Raw genomic sequence first — 26,933 nt, forward strand, 5'->3', positions numbered from 1 at the left:
CTTGGAGTCCCCGTCATGGCTCAGCAGAAATGAGTCTGACTAGTATCCATGAGGACGCAAGTTGGATCCCTGGCCTTACTCACTGGGTTAAGGATCCGGTGTAGCCATGAACTGTGGTGTAGGTTGCAGATGTGGCTCAGATCCCGCGTGGCTGTGGCTGTGGTTTAGGCCAGTGGCTACAGCTCCAATTTGACCCCTAGTCTGGGAATCTCCATAGGCTGCAGGTGCAGCCCTAAAAAGACAAAAAAAAAAAAAAAAAAGATCTGACATTTTGTAGAGCCCTTCAAATCTTATAAGCATCTTCTTGTACAATATTTCATTTAATTCGGACCATTTAGGAATTGTTACAATCCTAGGGGGCTCAGTGATTTGCCTGAGGCCACTGGCTAATGAGAAAGCTGGTTTTTAATATTCAGGCCAACACCTTTTTCACCCCGCAGGAGGAAGGCAGAGGTCACGGAGGTGTGTGGAATGGTGGCGAGGTGTCAGTGGGGCCAGAAGACCATCGTTACCTGTAGGTTTCACAGACAGCTCCTTGAGCTCTTGAACGCTTGACAGGATCTGGGACAAGGTCAAGATAGAACCTTCTAGAAACTGCTCAGTGGGAGCGGGGGCGGGGAGGGTGGTGTCTCCCCTCTCTAGACAGGGTCTGGGGCAGCCTCCTGCTTGGGTTCTTTCTCCTATGTCAAGCTCACAGTGGTGTGGCGCGTGCTTGATGGCGCAGGACCCTGAGTTTCCAGGGCTGACACACTTGTGTCTCCTTCCAAGTCGGGGCTGTGGAGAGACCTCGGTCTAGAAGCAGACCCTGCAAGAAGGTAGAGGTCAAAGGCAGCCGGGGCAGTAGCTGGGAATTCCTGGGGAGGGGGGCCCAGTCTCTAGATGAAGGGCCCTAACTTTTTCTGGAGGGCAGCACTCAGGACAATGGGGACTTGGGGGGACAACTAGAGATGGCTTCAGGGCCAAGGACTGAGGGTTGCTTTTCCTTCCCACCCTCGCCCCACCTCATACCCCAACCCCCCAGCTCTGCTTCGTCCACAAAGACTACTTTCATCTCTCTCAAGGAAGTGTCAAGTCAGAAACCAGATATTGGGCGTGAAAAGGCACACTTGAGTTAATATTTGGCAGGACATCCCCAGAAGCTAATGGCAGTTGGCAGAGTGGGGCTCGGAGCCCTGGTGTGCAGGTGACTCAGGTTTCCCGGTATTGTCGCCCTCCTGGCTGGTCACGTGCCCCTCAAGGGGCTTCCTCTTTCCCTAAAAACTGCCCTGATGGGGAAGTCCCCACTGGGCACTATAAGAAGCCCCCTGGGGCTCAGGGCTCCTGCAGAGAAGCCAGCGGCTCCAGCCTAGAGCACAAGATGTGGCTGGGTTTCCTCTGCCTGCTGGCCCTTCTGGACCTCCACTCTGCGGCTTTGAGCACCACCCCGAGATACTTCCCCACGTCCTATCTCAGCCGCAGCCCCACGTCCATCTCTAACTGGTCCAGCTCCAGCGCCGAATCCCAGGTGAGGAGGCCCCCAGAGTCTGAGACATGCGTTCCTTCCCTTCCTCTGGCTTTTTGGGGACCTGAATATAATTTCACGGATGGCTAGGCCTGAGCACGCGCAAAGATTTACGACTCCCTTTGTTAACGGCAGGCGCCCTGGAAATGAATTAAAACCCGCATAAAGTAATTAAATTGTTAGCAAGAGAGACGGCTTTTTGCTTCTGCGGCTGGGGGCTTTAGAGAAAGAGGCTAAGCTTTCAAGAGGTTCTCAAACCTGGGAGGACCTTAGAAATGGGGCGGGGTGGAGGGGACTCTTGAGAGAGTGGAGATGAGATGCTTGGCTTCTCTCCTGGATGGATGAGAATGGTTGTGGGGGGGGTACTTGCCACTGGAATCCAAAAAGTTGCCTAATCAATGTGCTGCCCATTAGAGACCCATAATGCTCTGGTTGGAAGCCTGGCAGTTTCTCTGAGCCTTGTTTGTAAGGAGTTGGGGGGCAGAAGAAGGGGGAAGAAGTCACTGGTCTTTAGGAAAGTGCTATTACGCATGCGTGTTTCTCCGTGCAAGGAGTTAACTCTTCATTTACACTCTGAAAATATAGAAAGCTCCATGGAGAGAGATAGTGAAAAGCATGGACAACTAAGTCTGAGCTGTATAACAGGCTAGTTTAGGGACTTCAAGCCAATGACATCACCTCATTAAGCCTCTATTTTCCCATCTCTACAATGGGAGCATTAATCTTCCTTACCTCTGAAGGTTCAGTGAGATAATATGTGTTAGGCACTCAACATCGTCCTGGCATTTATAAGGCACTCAATGAACATGATAGTTGCCCTTTCTTTTTTTCTTTCTTTCCTTGGTCTTTGTAGGGCTGCACCTGCAGCATATGGAGGTTCCCAGGCTAGGGATCAAATGAGAGCTGTAGCTGCCTACCCCATAGCCACAGCAACGCCAGATCTGAGCCATGGCTGTGATCTACACCATAGCTCCTGGCAATGCTGGATCCTTAACCCACTGAGGGAGGCCAGGGATCAAACCTGTATCCTCACGGATACTAGTTGTGTTTATTAACTGCTGAGCCACAGCAGGAACTCCGATTGTTGCCGTTTCTATCTGAGCCCTAGCCAAACCAACTAATTGTCATTGCTGTTGTAGTTCTGATGGGGAAATGAATACAACACACAAAAGCCTTTTCCTTCTCTTCTCCCATTGGCCCTTCCATTCAGATGATCACATAAGCAGAGATCTACCTGTGAGTAGAAATCACAGGGGTGCAGAGGACAGGCTCTGGGGTTAAGAATCCCTCACCCCAAGTCATACCTCAATAATATGGTATAATTTTCCTAAGTCACACCTAGACTTAGGAAAGTCGAGGTTTTGCAGAGCAGGATGGCTACAGAAAGTCCCAGAGCTGACGTGACAGAGGTGAAGGGAGGCTCCGCTTCCTGCCCCCTAACCTCTCACCCCTCCATACCTCTTCCCAGTGCCTCAAAGGAGATCCAAAGAGAACTCATCCCATAGGGGAGTTCCCTGGTGGTCTAACGGTTAAGGACTTGGCATAGTCATTGCTGTGGCTCAGGTCGCTACTATGACACAGGTTCAGTCTTTGGCCTGGGAACTTCTATATGCTGCAGGCATGGCCCAAATTAATTAATTAAAGAACAAAACAAAGAAGACTCATCCCCTAAAGAACTAGGCTCGTGGAGTTCCCGCTGCGGATCAGTGGTTAACGAATCCGACTAGGAACCATGAGGGTTCGATCCCTGGCCTTGCTCAGTGGGTGAAGGATCCGGTGTTGCTGGAGCTGTGGTGTAGGTTGCAGACGTGGCTCAGATCCCTCGTTGCTGTGGCTCTGGCGTAGGCCAGTGGCTAGAGCTCTGATTCGACCTGTAGCCTGGGAACCTCCATATGCCATGGTTGTGGCCCTAGAAAAGACAAAAAAGACAAAAAAAAAAAAAAAAAAAAAAAGAACTAGGCTCGCTATGCATTCTAGGGATGTAGGATAGCTAGACCAGTCCCTTTCTAATGCATGCATTGTTTTTCACTTATTTGTTTTTATGTCACTACTGATATTGTCATTTTAAACTGGAAATGGCTTTTAGGCTTCCTTAGAAAGATTGAAAAAGAGTTCCCATTGTGGCTCAGTGGGTTAAGAACCCAACTAGCATCCATGAAGGTGTGGGTTGGGTTCTATCCCTGGCCTTATTCAATGGGTTAAAGATCCAGCATTGCCATGAGCTGCAGCATGCACTGCAGACATGGCTTGGATCCTGTGTTGCTGTGGCTGTGGCACAGGCCAACAGCTGCAGCTCTGATTCAACCCCGGGGCTGGCAACTTCCAAACGCTACAGGTGTGGCCCTAAAAAAAAAAAAAAAAAAAAAAAAAAAAGAGAAGAAAAAAAAAAAAAAGATTGAAAGTGCTTATTCTGAAAAGGAGAATGGTTTGGGAATCATGAACATGCACCAAGATTCTTTGTAGCCAGAAATCAGGCATATCATTTTATTCCATGATACTAAATGATTTCTGGGGACAATTAGCCCTGGTTAGGACTTTTTTAAAAATAAGGTTAACCGTCATAATATATTTTGCAGCCTTATCACCAACCAGAAACTGGCTTCTGGGTAACATGATGAGTTAAAATAATAGAAAATAAAATATAGGTCAAGACACAGAGAAACCCAAATTGTCTCTCGTCTAGTAAGTATAAAAATATTTAAAAGTCAATAAGGAATGGTCGTTAAATTACACTTAGAAGCTTTCATTTCCTTCCTGGTTTACTTATCTCCCTCTGGTGAGTTAGTACCACGACTACAGCTTCTTCTTTTTTTTTTATAGCAGCCTAGGTGTCACTTCCACCATAAACCCAATTTTCTAGGGCTGGCTGTCAGCTTGATGAGCTCTTTGGAAAGTGGTAGAAAACCCCTCTATAACTGTCATTGAGCGAGTTCCAAACGTATCATTTTCTGTACTTTGCAAATGTTGAGTACCATTATTTGATGCCTTGAATCTTTACAGGCACTTAGACTTGGCTGCTAATTAGAGCCAAGTGCAACCTGAAATCACAAATGGGAGTCACGCCTTCTGCTGGAGTGCTCAGAGCCTGCCGCATGCCTCAGAGTCACCCTCCAAAAAGCGGGCTGCTCTCAGGGTCCTCATTTCACAGCAAAAGCTCCATGCTTCACCCCACACAGCAACTAGTCAGAAGCACGAGTCACGTGCTTTTTTTTTTTTTTTTTTTTGGATTTGTCTTTTTAGGCCCACATCCGAGGCATATGGAGGTTGCCAGGCTAGGGGTCGAATCGGAGCTGTAGCTTCGTGTCTATACCACAGCCAGAGCAATGCAGGATCCAACCCGAGTCTTCGACGTACATGGCAGCTCATGGCAACTCCACATCCTTAACCCACTGAGCGAGGCCAGGGATCGAACCTGCATCCTCATGGATGCCAGTCGGGTTGTTAGCCACTGAGCCATGACGGGAACTCCAGGTCGTGTCGTTTTGTCACCAGGCTAAGAGGACTGTTGAGAACAAAGACACTCAGGCTTTCATAATGACAATAGGCCTGATTCACTGGGAAAGAAGCAGTTCTTATGTGTCTCCCTGATGCCAGAGCCTGGCAGTGGTAGACACCAGTAAAATTTAATTGAACACAGGCTGAGTGAGAATCTATCAGAGGAAAGTGTCCGTGGGGGGTGGTGAACAGGGTCCTACTTGCCCTTCAGAAGGGGGATCACAAACCCTTCCAAAGGCCAAGGGGACAAGCACTCATTTTTTGTCTCCCATTCCCCACCTCGTACTCACATAGAGATTAAGAATTCGCCGCGGAGAGAGACCCATCACCATTAGTTTCATCGTCTTTGAATGCGAGGAGCAGAAATATCTCTAATGGGAAACACTGATCAAACTTATGGACCATTTTGATGTCAGCTGAGCACGCTGGGCTGATGATAAGCAGGACGGGAGTGGGGGAGTCCACAGTGTTAGGACAGAGATGTTCAATGGAAGACAGGAGAATGGCTGTCAGCAGGGCTCGTAATTATTTGCCTGCCTTTCAGGTGAACTTCAGGACCAAAAGTTGTTAGCTAGTAGTTTCTAGTTGATTGTCAAGAGACTGATGATCTCTACAGTTTTGGGAGGTGACAGAGCTTTTTAGAGAACTCTAAGAATGGTCCAACGCTGTCTTGGGCAGCTAATTGAACTCCCTTTGTCAAAATGTAATGCAAGACTCTTGGTTGGTTTTTTTTTGGTAGATAGTTATTATAATAAGGTATGTCTTCAGAAGCCCATGATGTATTGGACCTCCTGCAAAAGCCTTGCCATGCTTGAGCTGGAGTCTTTCTACTTTCAGGGGGAGTGATGAAGCTGGTGCCCAGGGGAGCTGGCCTCTCTGACAGGTTCTTGGTATGGCTTGTCCAGTCCTCATTTGTGCCTGGCAAAGACCCTCCTCTTACCCACTCCCAGCCTTGGTGTTCAACATAAATCTGCTTGTCCTTCCTCCTTACTCCCAATTCTTGCAGGTGTGAGGTGTGATGAGCAAAGAAAGTTGAGGCCAATGTCAAGAATTGACCTGGTATAGAGAGTTTGGGGTATACGTGTTTATACTTGCCCATCTTAAAGTGGATTAGGTTAAAGTAACAAGCTGCACAAGCCTGAATGAACTGGTCCAGATGTCCCTGATGGACTAAGTCTTGATTATAGAAGCATTCAGGTTCAGCTTGTTCAGGAATCATGGAAGCCGGTAGATATTAAGTCACAGAGCACACAACCTCAGCTACAACCAGCTGACCTCTGAAACTTTGAAAGTAGAGCCCGCATCTCTTCAAACTCTGCAAACCATTGCTCTCCCCTTGGTAGTTTTCGAAAGAGATTTCCTTCGGGCTGATGTTCCACAGGTGAGCTTTGGGTTGGCCACTGGATAAGATCATTGAAAGGCACAGCTGGTTGGCTGCCAAGAGTTACTCTGTCAGGCAATGGTAGTAATAAGAAAATGTTAATTGTGCCAGGATCCCCTTGGGGAAGTTCAAAGGGGACAAATGGAGAAAAAAAAAAAAAAGGGATCTTTCAAACCCGTCATTTTAAAATATGCAGTGGCACCAAAGTGTGAGCCTGAATATATTAAAGAAACATCAAATGTTTTAAAATGACTTTTCTGCAAGTGGTAAGCTGGAAAAAATTTTTTTAAAAAAAAATTTGCACAAAACCTTCAAACGCATCCCTTGTGCAGTTTTTAACAAATGGCTGGTTTGTTGCCATTTTGAAGGATGTTCATTACACAATTTCTCAGGTGAAGAGAGGACGTGGAATTGACCCTGGATAGCCCTCTGTAACCCACAGCCTTGATGTATTCCTCCTTTTCCCGAAAGGCATGGGGTTGGGATTGGGCTGGAGGTATAGGAAAGAAAATGAGTAGGGAGAAGGAACAGGGCAATGACATTTGCTGATCACTTCCTATGTGCCAGGGACTTGGTTTGCATCACTTGGTTCCTCCTGGGGACAGCCTATGAAGTAGATTTTCTCTACGCGACAGATGGGGAAACGGAAACTTAAGGAGAATTCAGGTCCAGTAAGCAGTAGAATTGGAATTCAAACTTAGGACTCTCACCACTTCTTTGTTTCTTTTTCCTTACATGGGGACAGTGATAATTCTCTTTAAGACTCTTCCAGAAGGTAATGTGAGAAAAGGAATGCATATCCGTATGTATGTCTGGGTCCCTTTACTGTACAGCAGAAACATTGTAAATCAACTATAACAGAAAAAAAAATCGTTAAAAAAAATTAACAGAAGAAAAAAAAAAAGATCCTTCCAGAAGGGAGAATCAGATGGGTTGCCTAATAGGTGAAGGTGGCTGAGCACTGAGTGAGTTCCTCCTGTGAGACACGGCCGCTGCCATGGTGTGTTTCTACGATTCCATTCATTTATGTATTGGATGCCACTAGCTGGCCGCTAAGCGCTCTTCTGACGAGCCAATTTCTGTCACTCCCCTTGCCAAAAAGCTCATTTCCCGGCTTATCACTGATGTTGAACGTATTTTTATTTACAGTCGGTTTCCAATTTCACTGGCTCCGTGGATGACCGTGGGACCTGCCAGTGCTCCGTTATCCTGCCAGACACCACCTTTCCCGTGGAGAGAGTGGAGCGCTTGGAAATCACAGCTCAAACTATCTCCAAGAAGTTCGAGAAAGAGCTTTCTAAAGTAAGCTGTTTATTCTTTTCTCCTCTTCCAACAATATCTTGATGAGAACAAACAAGGTCCTTTACATTTAGGGCATTATCAGCAGCCACACTTCATTGTATCAAAGAGCACATTTGCATCGAATGGAAACTGGAGCATTTATTTTCTAGCACTCTATGGAGTGCTTTATAGCAGTAAGAGTGAGAGCCCAGGAAGAAGATGGGATCAAGATGATTCCTTCAACATCCTGGTGCTCATGCAGCAGGAAAGAAATTTTGAGTTCTCCTTGTAAATTTCAACTCCACCATCTTTATTTGATTTTGTGGTTTCTTCTTCCTTTTGGGCATCTTCCTGGTCATTCCTCCAGCTTTGCCTTCTTTTTCTTATTCTCTTTGGTCCTCTTTATAATCTATCTTCCTGCCCTTGCATTTTTTCATGCTACTCCTAGTCCCTTCCTCCTTTCCTTTGTTTCTCTTGCTTCAACCCTTCCCGTATCCATCCCTCCTAATTTTCCTTTCCCTTGTCTTCTTTCTTTTTTTCTTTTTCTTTTTCTTTTCTTTTCTTTTTTTTTTTTTTTGTCTTTTTTGTCTTTTCAGGGCCATACCTGAGGTATATAGAGGTTCCTAGGCTAAGGGTCTAATCAGAGCTGTAGCTACCAGCCTACACCACAGCCACAGCAATGCAGGATCCGAGCTGCATCTGTGACCTACACCACTGCTCATGGCAACGCCAGATCCTTCACCCAGGGATCGAACCTGCAACCTCATGATTCCTAGTTGGATTCGTTTGTGCTGCTCCATGATGGGAACTCCTCCCTTTCCTTCTTGTTTTGTTCTTGGCTTTGGTTTTTCACTCTTTTCAGTCTTCTCTTGCTTTTGGTCTTTCCTCATCTTTCTCCCACAGCTCCCTCTTATCTCCCTTCCTTTCTTCCCTTCCTCCTATTTTCTCTTCCCAACTCACACTCTCTTCTTCCCTCTCTCTTTCTGAGTGTTAGCCTCTATTGTCTCAGCAGGGACATCACGTGGGATGCATCTAGCATGAGAACAAAACTGAAGGCTTCCTTGGGAATTTGAATCAAGACTAATAGCTTCCTCAGCCTTAGTAAAAACCCTGACTTGACCCCCTGATTACTGCTTACTGCAGCCAGAGGCAGTTATATCTCACAGGGTTGATAGCCAGTGCTCTTCTCTGAGCTGGCTGGAGCAATGTGACTTGGCATTACAATTTTGACCCCTTTAACCTTTTGAGCCAAGTTAAAAATCAATTAGAAGGGCTCTATTTTCTGCACTGGTGAAGTCCAGGCTAGGCTATAATCACATTATGTATTATTTAATACCACGCTATTAATTTACAGGGAGTTCTGGCTTTCCCACAAGATTCAAAATAAGTTTTGCCCAGAAATTTCAGCTTAGCTCCCTCAACATGCAGCATCGTTATCTCTTAAGACCAAAAAAAAAAAAAAAAAAAAATTTATGATGAGGTTGAGCCCCTGCTTTTCAACCTGAATGGGTAGATAAATATTCTAAGTTTAAGTGGGTGTCCAGGAAAGTGTGTTTGACGACTCCAGGAACCTAGCTTCTTAAGAAATAAAATGTCCTTGAATTTATCAGCAGAAAAGGCACAGCACTAAATTATAAATTCCAGCCATTAATATTCATAGTCTTGTTCCAGCATAATCAAGTACAGATAAGAAGTTATGCATAAAAACATAACAAGCGAAGGAAAATCCTAGGTAAAGATCTTTTCTGTTAGAGTCATTTGCTTTGAAAGAGTGGAAGCTGCTGATTTGCCTGTCCTCTTGGCTGGCAGGAATGTGAAAGGCAGTTTGAAACCCCGTGCCACTCCAGGGAAGGGCTTGTGAGTCTGGGACATTTCATTCCAATCCTGTAAGGGGGGCAGGTGGCCTCTACCTTGCTAATAATTGGCAGGGAAGGGGTGTGGAGTAGGTGGAAAAACGTTCAGTTCTGAAAGTGTCAGGAGCTGATCCTTAAAAAAAAATTCATGATGAAGCCTAAGAAAGGAATTGACCTGCCAGCTGAGATTTGCATAGTGGATTCAGGATGTGACAGGGAAAGGAGAAAAAAAAAAAAAAAAAGCAAAAACCAGTAAGAGCTTCCCTTTGTGCTTTTATTTTCTTCTTCTTCTTCTTTGGTCTTTTTAAGACTGTACCCACGGCATGTGGGTGGTTCCCAGGCTAGGGGTCCAATCGGAGCTGTAGCCGCCAGCCTATGCCACCGCCACAGCAGCGCTGGATCCGAGCTGTGTCTTCAACCTTCAGCTCATGGCAACGCCAGATCCTTAACCCACTGAGCAAGGCCAGGGATCAAACCCACACATCCTCATGGATGCCATTTGGGTTGCTTAACCACTGAGCCATGATGGGAACTCCGCCTTTGTGCTTTTCTAAATGCTTCCAGTTCCACTCTCAAGGCAGAGAGGCCAGTGTCCTTCCCCTCCTTTTAGGGATGGGGACACTGAGGTTCATAAGGGTAAAGAGACATCACGGAAAGGTTGATCTTCTCTTGGCTGGTTAAGCCAGGTCAGGAGTCTGGGTCTTCGGAATCTGGTCTTGGGAATCTGGGTCCCAGTTCTTTTTCCTCTTGGCTGAGATGCCGTAGGTCCGTAACACCTTCCATCCAAAATCGCCTCTTCAGCTGAGGGCTTCTGAGTTTCCAGGTGAATTATTATCGCTGTTCCTAGGTTGCCTTGGAAATCACCGTTTATCTGGAGGCCTGGGGGAACGCCCGCTGGGGGAGGCTGGTAGAAAAGGATTTTGATTGTCTCACAATGATTCATTATCTGTCAGTACATGGAAAAGACCGAGTCTGCCTCTCCACGCGATGCTGAAAGCATTTTATGCTTTCCTGTTGTGTATGAGATGTCCCCTTATGACTGTGCTTAGGAAGGAGATAACACAAAAGGCAGCTCTGAAATTTTGTCGTTATTGTTGTTCTCTAGAGGGTTATGGTCTTTGGGGCGAGTTATTTCTTATGACACTTTTGCTAATAGTTCCTCCTGCATGAGAAGGTTGAGGCAGCCTGGGAGACATTTGGGCAAAGCATAAACAAACAACAATCGATTGAGCGAGGTTTGGGGCAGTGAAATATGAGAAATTAAAAGGTCAGATTGAAAAAAAAAAAACCCTGAAATCACTGGTTCTCTAATTATTGGTGTCATTTGTAGGGCATCCATTACACCCGGCATTAAATATGCATTCTCTCTAGTGTCTCCAATTGTCTGATAAGCTTGATACCGTTACCCCCAGTCTATAGGATGAAATTAAGGCTTAGACAAATTAAGTGATTTGCCCACTAAGCACTGGAGTCTGGGTTGAGCTTAGGTGGGCCTAGCTCTGAAGTGCTTCACAGGACTTAATGGCTAATTCAAGCCCAGTTCATCTTGTTGTTAAAAATCTATCAAAATGACAGTATGTGGCAAAGTACCTTTATTTATTTCAAATGTTCTGGCTATGGTTGTGATCACAGGTTTTGAGGAACTGGCAGAAACATGAGCCAGGCTAATTCTTCAGCTTAACAGCCAGATGTACTGCATCCTTGTCTATTGCAAGACCACACTTACTGTACAGAACAACAACAAAGCCTCAAACAGATGGATGCCTAGAACCCATTCATGACAAGATATGTGCATAACAAACAAAAGAGTGGAAGCTCCGAATGAAGGGCTGGTTTGAAGACCAGCATCGCAGCGTCTTCTAAAACTCAAATTGGTCGTGATGGGGAACCTTGCAAAGTGTTGACACAGGAAGGTATCTGCTTAGGGTTAGATCCATATTCTTGCTACACAGCCCTGGGGAAGTTGGGCTGCCTCTGAGCTGGGATGTTTCCAGAATTGTCCCTGCTGACACAATGCTAGAGATCCCATACATATGAAGGATTCAGACGACCTCTTTAAATTAGTAAAGTTCAGACCATGAAGTCTTTCTGGTTCTTTCTCAAATCCTTTCTTGTCCTCTCTAACTTCATGGATGATTCCAATGTTCCTGAACATTCTTGAGATTTTTTTTCTCCCTGCTCCTTTTAGGACCACACCCACATCAGATGGAAGTTCTCAGGCCAGGGGCTGAATTGGAATCGGAGCTGTAGCTACTGGTCTACACCACAGCCACAGCAACTCGAGATCTGAGCCGTGTCTGCGAGCTACACCACAGTTCACAGCAATGCTGGATCCTTAACCCACTGAGCAAGGCCAGGGATCGAACCTGCATCCTCATGGATGCTAGTCAAATTCATTTCTGCTGAGCCACGACGGGAACTTCCCTCTTGAGCTATTCTTGAAATATCAATGGGAAAAAACTTCAAGATTTCCTCCAAACAGATCTTTAAAGACCCTTCATTTTGTGGCTGAACCAGGGCAGGCACCCCACATGCTCTCCCAGCGCGCTGACTCCAGGGTAACGCCTTGGTTTTTAGTGAGAATCTGGGAGAGCCACATTTTATTCCACAGAAACAACAGTTGAATCACTCATTTTTATAGAACAACAGCTGTGATATGCCACCAAAATGTTCCAGGAAAGCTGAGGGTGTCTCATTTGTTCCAAGAGCTGGCAAAGCCAAATGCCAACACGAATATTCATTTCACAAACTCCATTGCTGCAGTGAGTTGGCACTTCATTATTATTAGTTATTTCTTTTTTTTTTTTTTTATCATTGCCAAGGTTTTATGCCTGATTTTTGTATCAATTGAAACCTGGCTACCTTATATCTGTATTTGTACTTTTGAGGGGGACTTGCTAAGTATTGTGTGTGTGTGTGTGTGTGTGTGTGTGTGTGTGTGTGTACCTCCTTATCCACCAAAATGTCACTAGCCTTATCAGCCTCATCTGACGGCAGAGAGTATCAGTCGCCTGAGGAGATACTCTTGCAACGCCAAGGGCTGCATTTTCAACTTTCATTAAAACCCTTTTTGCCGGAAGCCCTAGCCCTTTAGGTCCGCGGCCTATGAATCTGCTCTAATTTGTACAGTGGGGTTAAGTGGAAGGGCTAAAATGACAGAAGTCAGGACTGCCTTTGGTATTAGAAGGATTAGACGCCAACATCCGGCTCGGCATTCATCCAGCCCCTGTGGATCAGTTACCCGCCATCAGCACCGTTTGGGGGGAAAAGTATTACTTCTCTTCAGATTTTTAAAAAGAATGGCAAACCAGCAACTTTTAATGAGCTGGTCCTTAAAAAAAGCCGTGGCATTTCCTTCAGAGATCAGCTACAGAAAGAAGCACCAACTGTGTTTATTGAAATATCCATTTGGAGAGTCCAATTATACCCTGAGCCACCATGGGAATTTTTGGAAGTATTTTAACTTAATGATTAGACATTCAAATATATGCAACAAATGTGTAATTTAAAGGTCTGATTGCAATAATCAGTTCCTGGGATAAACTTGGAATAAATACGCGGGTGCCCTTAATGAAATGTGCACTTGACAGTTGCACATGCCTTCAGGTATTGTGGAGTAAGTTGGGTCTTTATGTCACTTTGTAGAAGGCAGAGGGACTCACAATTCATTGCGTATGGTGATCAAAGAAGGAATTCTTCTCAGCATTTCTCCCTCTTCTAGAAAACATTTAGAGCACTGGTTCTAAAAGAAGGAAAGTGATGGGGGTGATTTTGCCCCCGGGGAACATTTAGCAATGTCACAGCTGGGGGCTGGGAGGGTGCTATTAGCATATGGAGGCCAGGGGTGCTGCCAAACATCCTATAATACACAAGAAAGCCCCCCTACAAGAAAGGACCATCTAGCCCCCATTGTCAATAGTGCTGAAGTTGGTATAAACCCTGATTTCAAGCTTGTGCATTGAGGGGAGGGGGGACAGGCCAGAGACTGATTCAAACCCATTTCATTTGGAGAGCTAAAGTCTTCAAACATTAAAATGGAGATGAAAATGTTCTTGCCAATGACGATTCGGAAGCAAAATTATTTTTAGTCCAGGCAAGTGCAAAATCCACCCGCTTCCCCATTGTAATAATAAATGCTTTTTCTTTTGTATTTGGATAGATTAAAAAAAAAAAACTAGCCACATATATTTTTGATCCATTTCTTTACTTAAAAAAAGACAGCCATCAAATAGTCCCTGAGGACTTGGTGGTGGATGAAGGCTCTGTGCCATCGCTCTGGGAATTGACTTGAGCTGTTTGATTTTCCTTCAGGTGAGGGAGTATGTGCAATTAATCAGCATATATGAAAAGAAACTCTTAAACCTCACCGTCCGCATAGAGAAAATAGAGCAAGATACCATTTCTTACACGGAACTAGACTTTGAGCTGATCAAGATAGAAGTCAGGGAGATGGAGAAACTGATCCAGCAGCTGAAGGTCGGTTTTGTGGGCAGCACGGTGATCATTGACCAGCTGGAAGTGGAGGTAAGGAATGAAATTCCTTCTCATGGATTAATAATAAAGTCTCTTTGGGGAGCCAGTGCCAGGCTCTCTCCTCCGACGTCTAATTCCATAAACCCTCGTGACCACGTGGCAGGTCCCGTGTTCTGCTTAAGTGCTGGCCTGTCTTTGAATAGTAAGTTACACACATCGGGGACTTGCTTTTTTTTAAGGCCGCACCTGCGGCATATGGACGAAGACTAGGGCTCAAATCAGCTGCCGGTCTACACCACTGCCACAGCAATGTGATGTCCGAGGTGCGTCATCGACCTACACCACAACTTAAGGCAACGCCAGATCCTTAAGCCACTGAGTGGGGCCAGGGATCGGACCTGTGTCCTCATGGATACTAGTTGGGTTCATTACCGCTGAGCCACAGTGGGAACTCCCCATCAAGGACTTGCTGATTGAAAAATAGGTACCTAATGGTCAGAGTGTTGCCCCCAAACCAGATGGCCTTGAATGATTCTAGAAAGGAGATGATATAAGTGTGAACAAGCTAGATCAGGAGGTCTTCTCTTTTTTGGATTTGTCCTCCTGGGACCTGAAAACCACAATTTACCTGATTTTGGACAATGCCAGGTCTGTTTCTTCTTTTGAATGATCCCGTAATCCTTGATTCCTCTCGGAACTCTTCTCCACTTCCTGACAGGCCTCTTTAAAGGAGTTTCTTTCTTTTCTTTTCTTTTTTTTTTTTTTTTTTTTTTTTTGTCTTTTTGCCTTTTCTTGAGCCGCTCCCGCACCATATGGAGGTTCCCAGGCTAGGGGTCTAATCAGAGCTGTAGCCACTGGCCTATGCCAGAGCCATAGCAACGTGGGATCCGAGTCTTGTCTGTGACCCACACCACAGCTCATGGCAACGCCGGATCCTTAACCCACCGAGCAAGGCCAGGGATCGAACCTGCAACCTCATGGTTCCTAGTCTGATTCATTAACCACTGCGCCACGACGGGAACTCCTAAAGGAGTTTCTTGTGACTGTGTTTTAGTGATGCCTTCGAAGCTCTGTGGATAAGGACCGTCACATTAATATTATGCTTGGGTCATTTACCTCAACAGTGAATTGACAGGCACAGACATGACATGGGCTACCATTGAGAATTCCAGTTCCATATCTTAGAATTGAAGCTTTCTTCTTAGTTATAGGCGTTCCTGTTGTGGCGCAGTGGAAACGAATCCCACTAGTATCCACGAGGATGTGGAATTGATCCCTGGCCTTGCTCAGTGGATTACAGTGTTGCTGTCGCTGTGGTGTGGGCTGGCAGCTGTAGCTCCGATTTGACCCCTAGCCTGGGAACTTCCATATGCTGCCAGTGCAGCCCTAAAAAGAAAAAAGAAACTTAATTATAATACAACACGAGATGAGTAAACACCAGCTTATGGGAGAAGGTTATTGGGGATGAACTTGAATGGACATTTGTGGATGCTCAGACCGAGCTGTGCTCTATCATCAAAGCTGTTAAAATCGTTGCCACATTCCTCTTGTCACACACATCTGCCAGCGATCTGACAGGCGTTCACGCCACCCCAGGAAATGTACTCTTCCAAATGAAAGCGTTCGGAGGAATCTCGAGTGTATTCTCTGGCAATGTTTCCCTAAGTGACAAATTCAGCCCTGGAATGTTTATGAAAGCAATTGCACAATCATCTGAAGTCACTCTGAATTTTTATTTCCTTAGATAAGGAATATGACTCTCCTGGTAGAGAAGCTCGAGACGCTAGACAAAAACAATGTCCTAAACATTCGCCGACAAATCCTGGCTCTGAAGAACAAGCTCAAGGAATGTGAGACCTCCAAACTCGAGGATCCTGCCAGACCCCCTCCACCGGCGCCAGGTAAGGACGCCCCATTTGAACCAGGCCGGTGGCGAAGGAGCGGCAGGTGCGGTGGGGGGAGGGGCTCTGGGATTGCGGAGGAGAAGGATGCGAGGTGTGCAGCTCTGAGTGGACTCTTCCCGGGTCTGAAATCTCCTCCCCTCTGCACAGTATCACATTCTGGGGCGCACAGAGGCAAGGCAATGACCATGAGTTGATTTCAAACAAAATCCACACGGTACATGCAACCGCCTTGCGTTTACTAACAGGAAAAACGTCTCGATAGTGATGCGCTCAGGGGGGCCGGGTGATAGCCACTGGCATCTGTGTGGCATCACCTCCGCGCTGTCTCGTGGGTTGCAAGGGCGGACTGGTTCATGTATCTGATGAGCTGGGTTATGCCCTGAATTCTCCCTCCTTCCACCTCTTTATTTCCCCTTCATGCTTTCCTTAAATGCACGTGGAGCACCTGCTGCGTAGTGTGTCCTAGGGTTCGGTGAGGATTTCACGGATGGCCCCTCATGTCCGGCGCCTGTGGGCGTGTCCTGCCATCCCTCCTGGACTGTGACTTCCCGGAGGGCAGGGCTGGCGAGTTGCTGTCTAAGGAATCATCCTTGGAGGCAGTTAGGTATAGTATAGAGGTGGGTGCCCTTAGCGACCTCCTGGAACCAGACGTCGGAGTGCAGGGATCAGGGGCGTGGCTCTGGGACCGCAAAGGGGTGTGGCCATAGCCAAAGGATCCTTAATCCCTCGCTGGTAAATGGGAGAACGGTGGTACCTACCTTGCAGGATTGCTGTGAAGATTAAGGAAACGAGGCTTGGGAAGCTCAGAGCTCTGTGATGGGCATTTATACACCGGTGATTGTTATTGTTATGAATGAGGATGGTTGAAGCAAACACCTTGCTGGCAACAAAAGCAGTTGCTGGGGCCGTGTGTGCTTGAGCAGATCCCTCCAGGCGAACCTTATAAAGACAGCTTCTCAGCTGCAGCAGCATCTAGCCTTGGAGGCGGGTTCTCAGGGATGCTTTGCCTGTTCTGAGAATCTCAGCCTGAAAGGGGACTGTATCTAGTCATCAAATCATACAGCTCTTGTTATTTTCATTAATTCCTTTGTCACAACCTGCTTCCCTTTTAGACCCTGTGCTTCTTGGATCCGGGTCAGGGTAACTGGTTTCTTTAAGGCTTTAATTAAATGCGGCCATCATTCTAAGACTCTCGGGGGTGTTGAGGGCACTTTCTTCCCTCCCTTTGCAGTTGGGCATCTGTCACTGTGTAACACGCAGAGGAGCATTGGGACAAAGGCTGAGCTCTGTCCTCTGTAATAAACTAGGCTAAATTTGGTCTGAGATCAGTGGTGTCAACCGGGTCAGAAATGAGAGCTCCTTCTGTGGGGCCATGGAGGGCTTCTGAGGGCAGGAATCATGCAATGACCATTCCTGATGATACCTGAGCAAGTCTTTCCTCCTAGCCTCTTCTCTTCCTTTTTTCTTTTGTTCTCTCTCTCTCTTTCTTTCTTTCTTTTTTTTTTTTTTTTTGTCTTTTTGCCATTTCTTGGGCCGCTCCCGCGGCATATGGAGGTTCCCAGGCTAGGGGTCTAATCCGAGCTGTAGCCACCGGCCTACGCCAGAGCCACAGCAACGCAGGATCCGAGCCGCGTCTGCAACCTACACCACAGCTCACGGCAACGCCGGATCGTTAACCCACTGAGCAAGGGCAGGGACCGAACCCGCAACCTCATGGTTCCTAGTTGGACTCGTTAACCACTGCGCCACGACGGGAACTCCCTCTCTCTCTCTCTTTCTAAACCTCAACAAATTTTCCTCGGGGAATAGCTTGTTGAGGTGGAGTTTTCTACGCATCCTTTGGAATGAGGACGATTTCGAGCAGGGAAGGTTCAGGACTGTCATGTCTTAGAGGAGGGGACTTAGTAGTGAGGATCCTGATTTTTCCTGAAGCCACACAAGCAGCTGGTGGCAGAGCCGAGGCTGAAAGACAGGGTCTCTTACTCCCTGTCATCTCAGGACCTAGAGAGTCAGGAGCCAGCAACTCCAGGATGATGGTAGGGGAGGAAGTACACTGCTTAGTATCTAAGAAAGAAAACAAGTCAGTGCATTGGATTACTTTTATTAGCTTTTATTTTATTTTTTTTCTCGAACTTTCCCCCAGGTCCTCACACTCAGACCCTTGTGAGCCATTCCAGCCCAACTGTGTTGTTTAAACAAATTGGATCCAGATTTCCTCTCACTTTCCCACAACCTTGGCTGGACCTGGATCCCTGCCAAGCCACTTGGCCCTCCTCCAGCTCTGTTCATATTATATTTATGATGTTTATATTAAACTGACTTTTTGTCATGTTTGGAAATCAATTTCTTTCACTTGCTCTCTTTCTGTTTGGATTGGCTGATAATGCAGAATTGGAAAATCCCCAGGCACCACAAAGTTGTGAGCCTGTGGAGACTTTAATTAAAGTTACTCACTATTATGGGACTTTAAAATCTGGCCTGTCTGCCCCCCCCCCCTTTTTTTTTCCACTGCAGTGCTGCACAGAACAAAAAAGACTCTATGCAAGTTCCAGCTATAAAGTCATTCTGTGCACTCTTGGCCCCTCTGGGCAGCTGCAGTTCACTTATCCCTGAGGTCAGCTTGATTTTAGAACCAGTACATAGAGTTAGGGTTCCATAAAACACACTTGATAGCTGGCTTATGCTGCAAGTGGCACCCTTTTTCTGCTTCATTTCATAGAACTCTCTAAACTAATTGGTCTTACGCTCATTAACTGTTTCTCCTGAAAACAACTGACTTCAGTTTCTCTCTCTTCTCCCCTGAATCTAAATGACTGCAGATGGGAAAATGGGACGAGAATGCCCAGTGGTCCTCACCGCTGTGCTTGGAGAGGCAGGGCTCTGTGTTGGTGCATAGTAGGTATGCGGTAAATGGTCGATGAAAGATGTAGGGTGACCTGCCGAAAGCCCAAGCCTAGAGAGGAACAGAATATTGGGTTGCATGGATCCAATAACTCAGAGTCAATTTTATCTGAATCGTTTTATCATCCTGGCCATTTTAATGACCTAATTCTCACAAGTCAATTGTGTTCTCCTCTTGGCTCAAAAAAGTTTAGTTGCCGAGGTGAGAGAGGGCATTGCCAGATCCAAGATTAAGTTTCCTCTGCTGGTATATAATCGTTAGCTTTAAAAAAAAAAAAAAATTCCCCTAACCATGAGACTTTGAAAACCCAAGATAGGAGTTCCCTTTGTGGCTCAGCTGGTTAAAAACCCGACATAGGGTCTCTGAGGATGTGGGTTCGATCCCTGGTCTTGCTCAGTGGGTTAAGGATCCAGCATTGCCGTGAGCTGTGGTGTAGGTTGCTGATGTGGCTTGGATACCTTGTTGCTGTGGCTGTTGCCGTTCCCTGGTCTGGGAACATACCTATGCTGTGGGTGTGGCCATAAAAAGACAACAAAAGCCAAGTTAGTGTATTTTATTACCATTATTATTATTTTAATCTTGGCATGCGGAAATTCTAGGGGCATGGGTAGAACCTAAGCTACAGCAGTGGCACCACCAGATCCCTAACCCACTGCACTATCTGGGAACTCCCGAGTTAGAGTATTTGAACGTCTCACCATGTGGCCTCCCAGCATATTTTCAGAGCATCTAATAAATTGTATGATGAAGAAGAGATTGATAATCAGGTTATCTGGTCCAGAGGTTCCTCACATGAAATTCTGTGGAACGAATTCAGGCTTTTGGAAAAATTCAGATATGCAACAGCGTAGAGAGCTAGTGTTTTACAGATAAGGTAGGTTTAATCAGTTTTCCATTCCTTTATTTCACAAACATCATTTGGCGCCAGGCTGATCCTGTTCTGGGTCCTGGGGTTCTCAGGATGGGTACAGAAAATTCCAGAAAGCACTGTCTTAGGAAGGAAACGGTCATGAAAACCTTCAGTTGTAACGCGTGATTTTAATGCTGCTCATTATCATTTATTGAGTTACAAGCTCACGCCTTCTGTCTACTCATCCTACCAGTTCTGCAGAGTAGGTGTTCTTAGTTTGCTTTTTTTGGTTTGTTTGCTTGTTTTAGGGCCACACCCGAGGTAGGTGGAAGACCCCAGGCCGGGAGTCCAATTGGAGCTGCAGCCTCTGGCCTAAACCACAGCCACAGCAACTGGGGATCCGAGCCACATCTGTGACCTACACCACAGCTCACGGCAACGCCAGATCGTTAACCCACTGAGTGAGGCCAGGGATGGAACCTGTGTCATCATGGTTACTAGTTGGGTTCATTACCACTGTACCACAATGGGAACTCCCTATTTTGCCTTTAACGTAAGGGCGCTGAGCCTCAGGAAGGTTAAAGCACTTTCTCAAGGATACAGAATTCATAAGTGTTGGAGTCAGGATTTGCACTGGAATCTGCCCGGCAATGTTTTCCCTCTACCAGGCTGCCTCCTATAGATGCTCTAATAGAAAGAGAGCTGCCCCTATGATTCCTGGAGTGACAAGAGGCTTCCAGCAACAACACACCAGCCTGATTCACACCAAAGTGTCTTGGCTTCCTTGCTTGTGGAGTAGCTGAAAGCGTCCTCTTGCTCTCAGGTCTATGGGGGGTTCTTTTCCTCCAGAAAATGCAAGAGGATATGCTGGTCTTTCACAATTCTTAATGGGGCTGTGGGTTGTTCCAGTGGCAGGATAGAGTTGAGAGAAGGAAGGAAGGAATGGAGTAGCTCTATGACCTGGAAATGCAGGGAGGGGCTGGGAAGGGGTATGAGATGAGGAAGGGCTGGGAGAAGCTTGGTGTACAGGGGCTGGGGGGGCTGGGGTCTCTGGTTGAGCCAGATGAGCAGTGGGCACAGGGTTGTTGGTTTCCATATTGTCGTAGGATGGTTTGCTGCCAAGAGCTGAAGAAGCTCACCATAGCCTTGTCACTGGTCTGTCACTGCTTGTAGTCACATTTGTAGCGTTGTTAACAATGCTTAGTTCTCTTCCTACTTCCACTGCTTTTGACCAGGGCCAGAGCTCTAAAAATTGTCCAAAGGAGATAGTGGATAAAGGAGGGATAACAAAAAAAAAAGGATAGGACAGCCTTTAGAAATGGTTGTGGGGTGAGAAAAAAAAGATGGGAATTTCAGGGAGTTCCCATTGTGGCTCAGGGGGTTAAGAATTGACACAGTGTCTGTGAGGATTCCCGTTCAATCCCTGGCCTCACTCAGTGGGTTAATGATCTGGCTTTGCCGTGAGCTGTGGTGTAGACTGGAGCTGTGGCTCGGATCTGGCATGACTGTGGCTGTGGCATAGGCCTGCAGGTGCAGCTCCCATGGGACCCCTAGCCTGGGACATGCCACAGGTGCCGCCTTAAAAAAAAAAAAAAAAGAAAGAAAATTCATACAATTTTAATATTTATATCAGATACAATTTTAATCTCCTGGCCAACTTGTGAAATGATGAGACAATATAATTATCTTTTTATTATTATTAGCAGTTGTAGTGGTAACGGTAATTTTTAAAAGGAGTTTATTTTTGGAAGCTGCGGCTCAGCAGGTTATGAACCTGTGAACAGTGGTGTAGGGGACAGATGAGGCTTGGATCTGGCATTGCCATGGCTAGTGTAGGCTGGCAGCTGCAGCTCCGATTGGATCCCTAGTCTGGGAACCTCCATGTGCCTCAGGTGTGGCCCTAAAAAAAAAAGCAAAAAAAAAAAAAGTTTATTTTGGTTCCTTCATATCTAATGATTTCCGTATATAAGACAGAATAGTTTATTATCTTTGATCCCATAATCCCATGGTAAAGTGCTTGACTATGTTATATGCCTCATAAGTTTTCCTTCAATATTTTGTTGCTGTTGGTTTGCGATATTTCCTTTACAGGAAGGCAAGATTCAATTAAGCAAACAATACCTATGTTTTCTCACCTGCAAGAAAAAAGTGACTTTCTTTCATTTCTTCTGAGTGAAATGCGGTTGAATAAATAGGTTCTTGGGAAGATACTTTAACTAGAAAATCCAGTTGGTAGCATATGGAAACTCAAACAGTTTTTGTTATCATTAAACTGAACACACCGCTAACTTCATTTTAATAATTCATGCATTGTTTCATAAACAAAAGCAAACAAGCATTCATCTGAGAGATCACTTTTAGAAGAGGAAATAATAATTTATAATTTTATTTATTATTTCTTTAGTGGAGAGCAGTCTCTTGGCTGAACACACGTTTTTTTATTTATGAAATGGCACATGCATTATTAAAATAAACCTGTGACTGTGTTCTGCTTAATGATATGCAAAATTATTTGAAGTTGGGTACAGAGCAGTTTCATTTTCTCTACCTGTTGTATGGTTGGCTGGCTTTCCCACCAACGGCCGATTTATGAGAGCATTTAAAGAGCATGTATTTAATTCCGGGACCAAAAAGCCCCAGCAGATTGGAAAAAAATAAAAGCAGGATTTCTAGTAATGGTTTCACCTCTGAGCAGTCCTTGAGTGAGGAGGGGAGAAAGAGGAGGCATTTCCCACGGAAAGAAATGGGTCTTTCTGAATCGGTCAGAGGCAGAGATTCAGAGGCAAAAGCTTTGCCCCCCTGGCCTCCCCGACAATGTTCATCTCAGGCAATTCTTTGGAGCTCTGCTTTTGGCTCAAGTTCACCTCATGTGCTCTCTATGGCTCCCCAATTCCCTCCAAGCATTTAAAGCCAGGTTGGTCCCCTCCTCCCTCACCTGCTCTGTTCATTTGAGAGAAAATGACCTCAAATGCACTTGAAGTTGACTCTTCTTTGCTACTCCGAGAAAAATTTCTGACAGTTTTTTTTTTTTTAAGGGTATTCATTAAGATCTCGGGAAATGTGTGTTCAAGTCTTTAGATAGCCATTATAAAAATACTGGAGGAACTTTATTTTATTTTTTATAGCTCATAAACGGTCTGGGTTGGCAGGCGTTTCAGAGGAAGGCTGTGCAAAGGGCCAACTGCCCAGCCTGAATCATTTACCCAAGCGTTAGAAGGAATGTAGATTCAGTGGACTGGTGAGCCTGGTCCCATGGATGGTACACATTGTGACAATGACAGCATCAGAAAGGCAAAGATGAAGTGCTGTCTGTCATTCAAGTTGTCAACAGCAAGAGCCACCTTGTAACTCTGGGGTGCGATGGTCCCCCAGTGGTCTCTGTGATGGGCTATACTTTGGGCTTCCATGGCTTCTTAAGGTTGAGATCCCACCATTAGAAGGCTATCTTTCTGTATTTTTTTTTTTTTTTTTTTTTTTTTTTTGGTCTGTTTGCCTTTTCTAGGCCCGCTCAGGCGGCATATGGATATTCTCAGGCTAGGGGTCTAATCAGAGCTGTAGCCACTGGCCTACGCTACAGCCACAGCAACAAGGGATTCGAGCCGCGTCTGCAACCTACACTACAGCTCACGGCAGCACTGGATCCTTAACCCACTGAGCAAGGCCAGGAATCGAACCTGCAACCTCATGGTTCCTAGTCAGATCCATTAACCCCTATGCCATGACGGGAACTCCTGTATCTTTTTAAAAAATATATATTTTATTGAAGTAGAATTGATTTACGATGTTGTGTTAATTTCTGCTGTACAGCACAGTGATTCGGTTACACGTATATTATATATGCAACCTTTTTCATATTCTTTCCCATTACGGTTTATCACAGGATATTGAATATAGTTCCCTGCATGAGACAGTAGGACCTTGTTGTTTATCCATCCTATATGTAATAGTTTGCATTCTTGCATTCCTGTATTTTGTTTTTGTTTTTGTTTTTTAGGGCTGCACCTACGGCATAAGGAAATTCCCAGGCTAGGGGTCGAATTGGAGCTGTAGCTACTGGCCACAGCCACAGTCACAACAACGCTAGATCCAAGCCGTGTCTTTGACCTATACTGCAGCTCATGGCAATGCTTGATCCTCGACTCACTGATCAAGTCCAGGAAAAGAATCTGCAACCTCATGGATACTAGTCAGATTCATTTCCTCTGAGCCACGCTGGGAACTCCCTGTATCTTTAAAATATCATGTTTAAAACACCATGCTTTAAAACTTCCTCTTCTGAGAGTAGCTCAGAGCAGCATTGATACTTGGTGTGAATATGCCCTTGGGGTCCCAGGGAAGGACAGAAGGGGGAAGGGAAAAAAGATGTGCCTAGGACAAACTTCATCACAATTCCCCCGACTCTGGTGAATAAGACCTTCTCATTTTATGAAAATGGGTAGCATTCTCACGTGATCTTGCTCTCTTGAATTCTCTATAACAAAAATTAAAATGAAAAATAATATTGGTGAAAAGCTTTCTTTTTCTTTTTCTTTTTTCTTTTCAGGGCTACACCTGTGGCATGTGGAGGTTCCCAGTCTACAGGTCGAATAGGAGCTAGAGCAGCTGGCTGACCCCATAGCCACAGCAACTCAGGATCTGAGCCAAGCCTGTGACCTACACTGCAGCTCATAGCAACGCTGGATCCTTAACCTACTGAGTGAGGTCAGGGATCAAACCTGCAACCTCATGGATACCAGTGGGCTTCGTTACCACTGAGCCACAATGGGAACTCCTTGAAAAGCTTTCTCCTGGAGGAAAATATATTAAATTCACCAAGTCCTCCTTTCTTCTTCCTGGGCCCACAATCCATTTTAAGATGGCTTTGGGTGGTTCATGGTCCCCGTTTTCCAGATTGAAAGCCCATCCACGTACATAGAAGATCATTCTCTCTTAAAACGGACAGTGGGTTTGCTTTGACAATGAAACCAAGCGTAGGTTTTATCTCAGTTGTCATTGAACGTTGACTAGAAAAGTGTTTATGGATTCCTTTGGTTCTTAGGATAGTAAACTCTTTGTATCTTGTCATTCGTTTTCTCTAAGGATGTCCTCTTATGTGTTTGTTCTTCCAGGGAGCTGTACTCACGGCGGTGTGGTGAATGTCAGCAAACCGGCTATTGTTCAACTCAACTGGCTAGGGTTTTCCTATAAGTATGGCGCCTGGGGTCGGGATTATTCTCCCCAGCTTCCGGGCAAAGGGCTGTACTGGGTGGCACCTTTGAATACAAATGGGAGAACTTTGCAAAATTATAGACTCTACAATACCCTGGATGATCTGCTGCTGTACAGGTATAACCAGGACTATTATATTTCCTATGGCCAAGGCAGTGGCATAGCAGTTTATAATAACAACATGTATGTCAACTGGTATAACACCAGGAACATTGCCAGAGTTAACCTGGCCACCAACAGGGTTGAGGTGACACAAACACTCCCTCAGGCTGCCTATAATAACCGCTTTTCATATGCTAATGTTGGCTGGCAAGACATAGACTTGGCTGTGGATGAGAATGGATTGTGGGTGATTTACGCAACTGAAGCCAGCACTGGTAACATAGTGATTAGTAAACTCAATGACACCACACTTGCGGTGCTAAACACTTGGCATACCAAGCAGTACAAACCATCTGTTTCTAACGCCTTCATGGTGTGCGGGGTTCTGTACGCCACCCGTACTTTGAGCACCAGAGCTGAAGAGATTTTCTACTACTTTGACACAAACACAGGGCAAGAGGGCAGACTGGCCATTGTCATGCAGAAGGTGCAAGAAACCTTGCAGAGCATCAACTACCACCCTTATGAGCAGAAACTTTTTGTCTATAATGATGGTTACCTTCTGAATTATGACCTTTTCTTCCAACCCCAGTAAACCTTGATGTGTCAGGGTGAGAGAGAAATGAAATTTTCATTGGAAAAACATGGTCTTTTCACTTGTTTAGATCTCTGCGGAGGGGTAGGAGGAGGCAAAAGGGTCATCTGCTTAGTAGTAATATTTGGGAACATAGCTTTGCCACACCAGGTACTTAGGACTTTGCCCTGATTGGATAAGTGTTCTGGGAAGCCCTCTTCCTCTTGGGTTGCGTTTCTCAACTGAAATAAGGTCCTTCCAGGGTGGGTGGGATTATCCTGGAGTATTATGGTTTTAAGGAAGCCTTCCCTGAGGTGACATCTGGAAATTAAGGAACTCAGAGACAACCCTGTATGGCTTTTGTGGATTCCTTGTACAGGGGAGAGGACTCAAGGATGGGTTCTCGCTCCATATTGCCTAGCTAATTTCTTCCATCCCTGAAAGAAACCTGGGCTTACTTAGGCAGATTAATACCTAGGACTCCTTGAGGGTCTGAATCTCCAATTTTTTCTTACTGGCACCTGGAACGATGTTTTGTATGTAGCAGGAAATTAAATTTAACGTGCTTCTGTTATGTCTGTAAAATGCTCTGAATTTTCTGGAGAAAGGTCCTTTTAGGCATTAAATTGTCTCATCAGTCTCAGATCTGCAGATGAGGCACTTGGTTGTCCTTTTCTCCTGGTGTCTATCTTCATAAGAGTCAGTAGAAGATTCCTACCTTAAACTTCCTTTCAAAGGCAGCTCAGAAGATAAGAACCACATTTACCCATCAATTCCTCTCACCCCCTCCCAACCTCCTACTTACCCCCCCAAAATAGTTTTTTAATGGAACAGATATAAACACAATGAATTTTCTTTAGTCTCATCATGCAATTTTATTTACATGACTCTAAGACTATAAGAAAAGCAAATGACAGTGATAGCATGATAACCTATCTGGCTGTATAATAAAGCCCTTGGAACACATAAAGTCCTTGGAAGACATAAAGCCCTTGGGCTTGTATGAAGTCATAGCCATTGCTTCATGCAATTTTTGTCTTTAAGCCCGAAACTTGTAAGAAAATGAAATTTCAACTTTTGTCAAGGAAGTAATGTTCAAAAAAAAAAAAAAAAAAAAAACACCATTGAATATAGGTGGTAAATCAGCACAATTTAAAGACCTGGCAGGTGTGTGTGCGTCTCTGCTTACGGATGCCTTTGTAATCTGATCTTGGTCTATTTTCTTTTGATGTTCAGGAGTCCTAGTTTATAGACTCCTTAAATGCTGTACTCTTTCCCTTTTAATAAATGATTAAAATGGATTCTGAAAAAGTGCTGTCTTTGGGTTTTTTGACTTTTTTATTTATTATAACCTCCCCCCCCCCTTCCTAGGGTAGTCCACACTTTGCAGTGAGGGAGAGAATGGCTAC

The 26,933-nt window shown here is 45.3% G+C and overlaps 1 protein-coding gene across 1 annotated transcript; it reads left to right on the forward strand.

The window, feature by feature from the left end:
- Window positions 1-1,324: 1,324 nt before the first annotated feature.
- Window positions 1,325-26,835, forward strand: OLFM4 (olfactomedin 4). The gene is made up of 5 exons (XM_003482903.5): window positions 1,325-1,504; window positions 7,527-7,679; window positions 13,823-14,035; window positions 15,729-15,885; window positions 24,749-26,835. The coding sequence occupies exons 1-5, from the start codon at window positions 1,358-1,360 to the stop codon at window positions 25,543-25,545; spliced, it is 1,467 nt and encodes a 488-aa protein (XP_003482951.3). The 5' UTR covers window positions 1,325-1,357; the 3' UTR covers window positions 25,546-26,835.
- Window positions 26,836-26,933: the final 98 nt, after the last annotated feature.

The sequence above is a fragment of the Sus scrofa genome, chromosome 11 (genome assembly GCF_054392235.1).
Source record: "Sus scrofa isolate SSC_HxYL_T2T_F1_AM1 chromosome 11, Sscrofa_HxYL_maternal_Yorkshire_Landrace_v2.0, whole genome shotgun sequence".
NCBI classification, from domain to species: Eukaryota; Metazoa; Chordata; class Mammalia; order Artiodactyla; family Suidae; genus Sus; species Sus scrofa.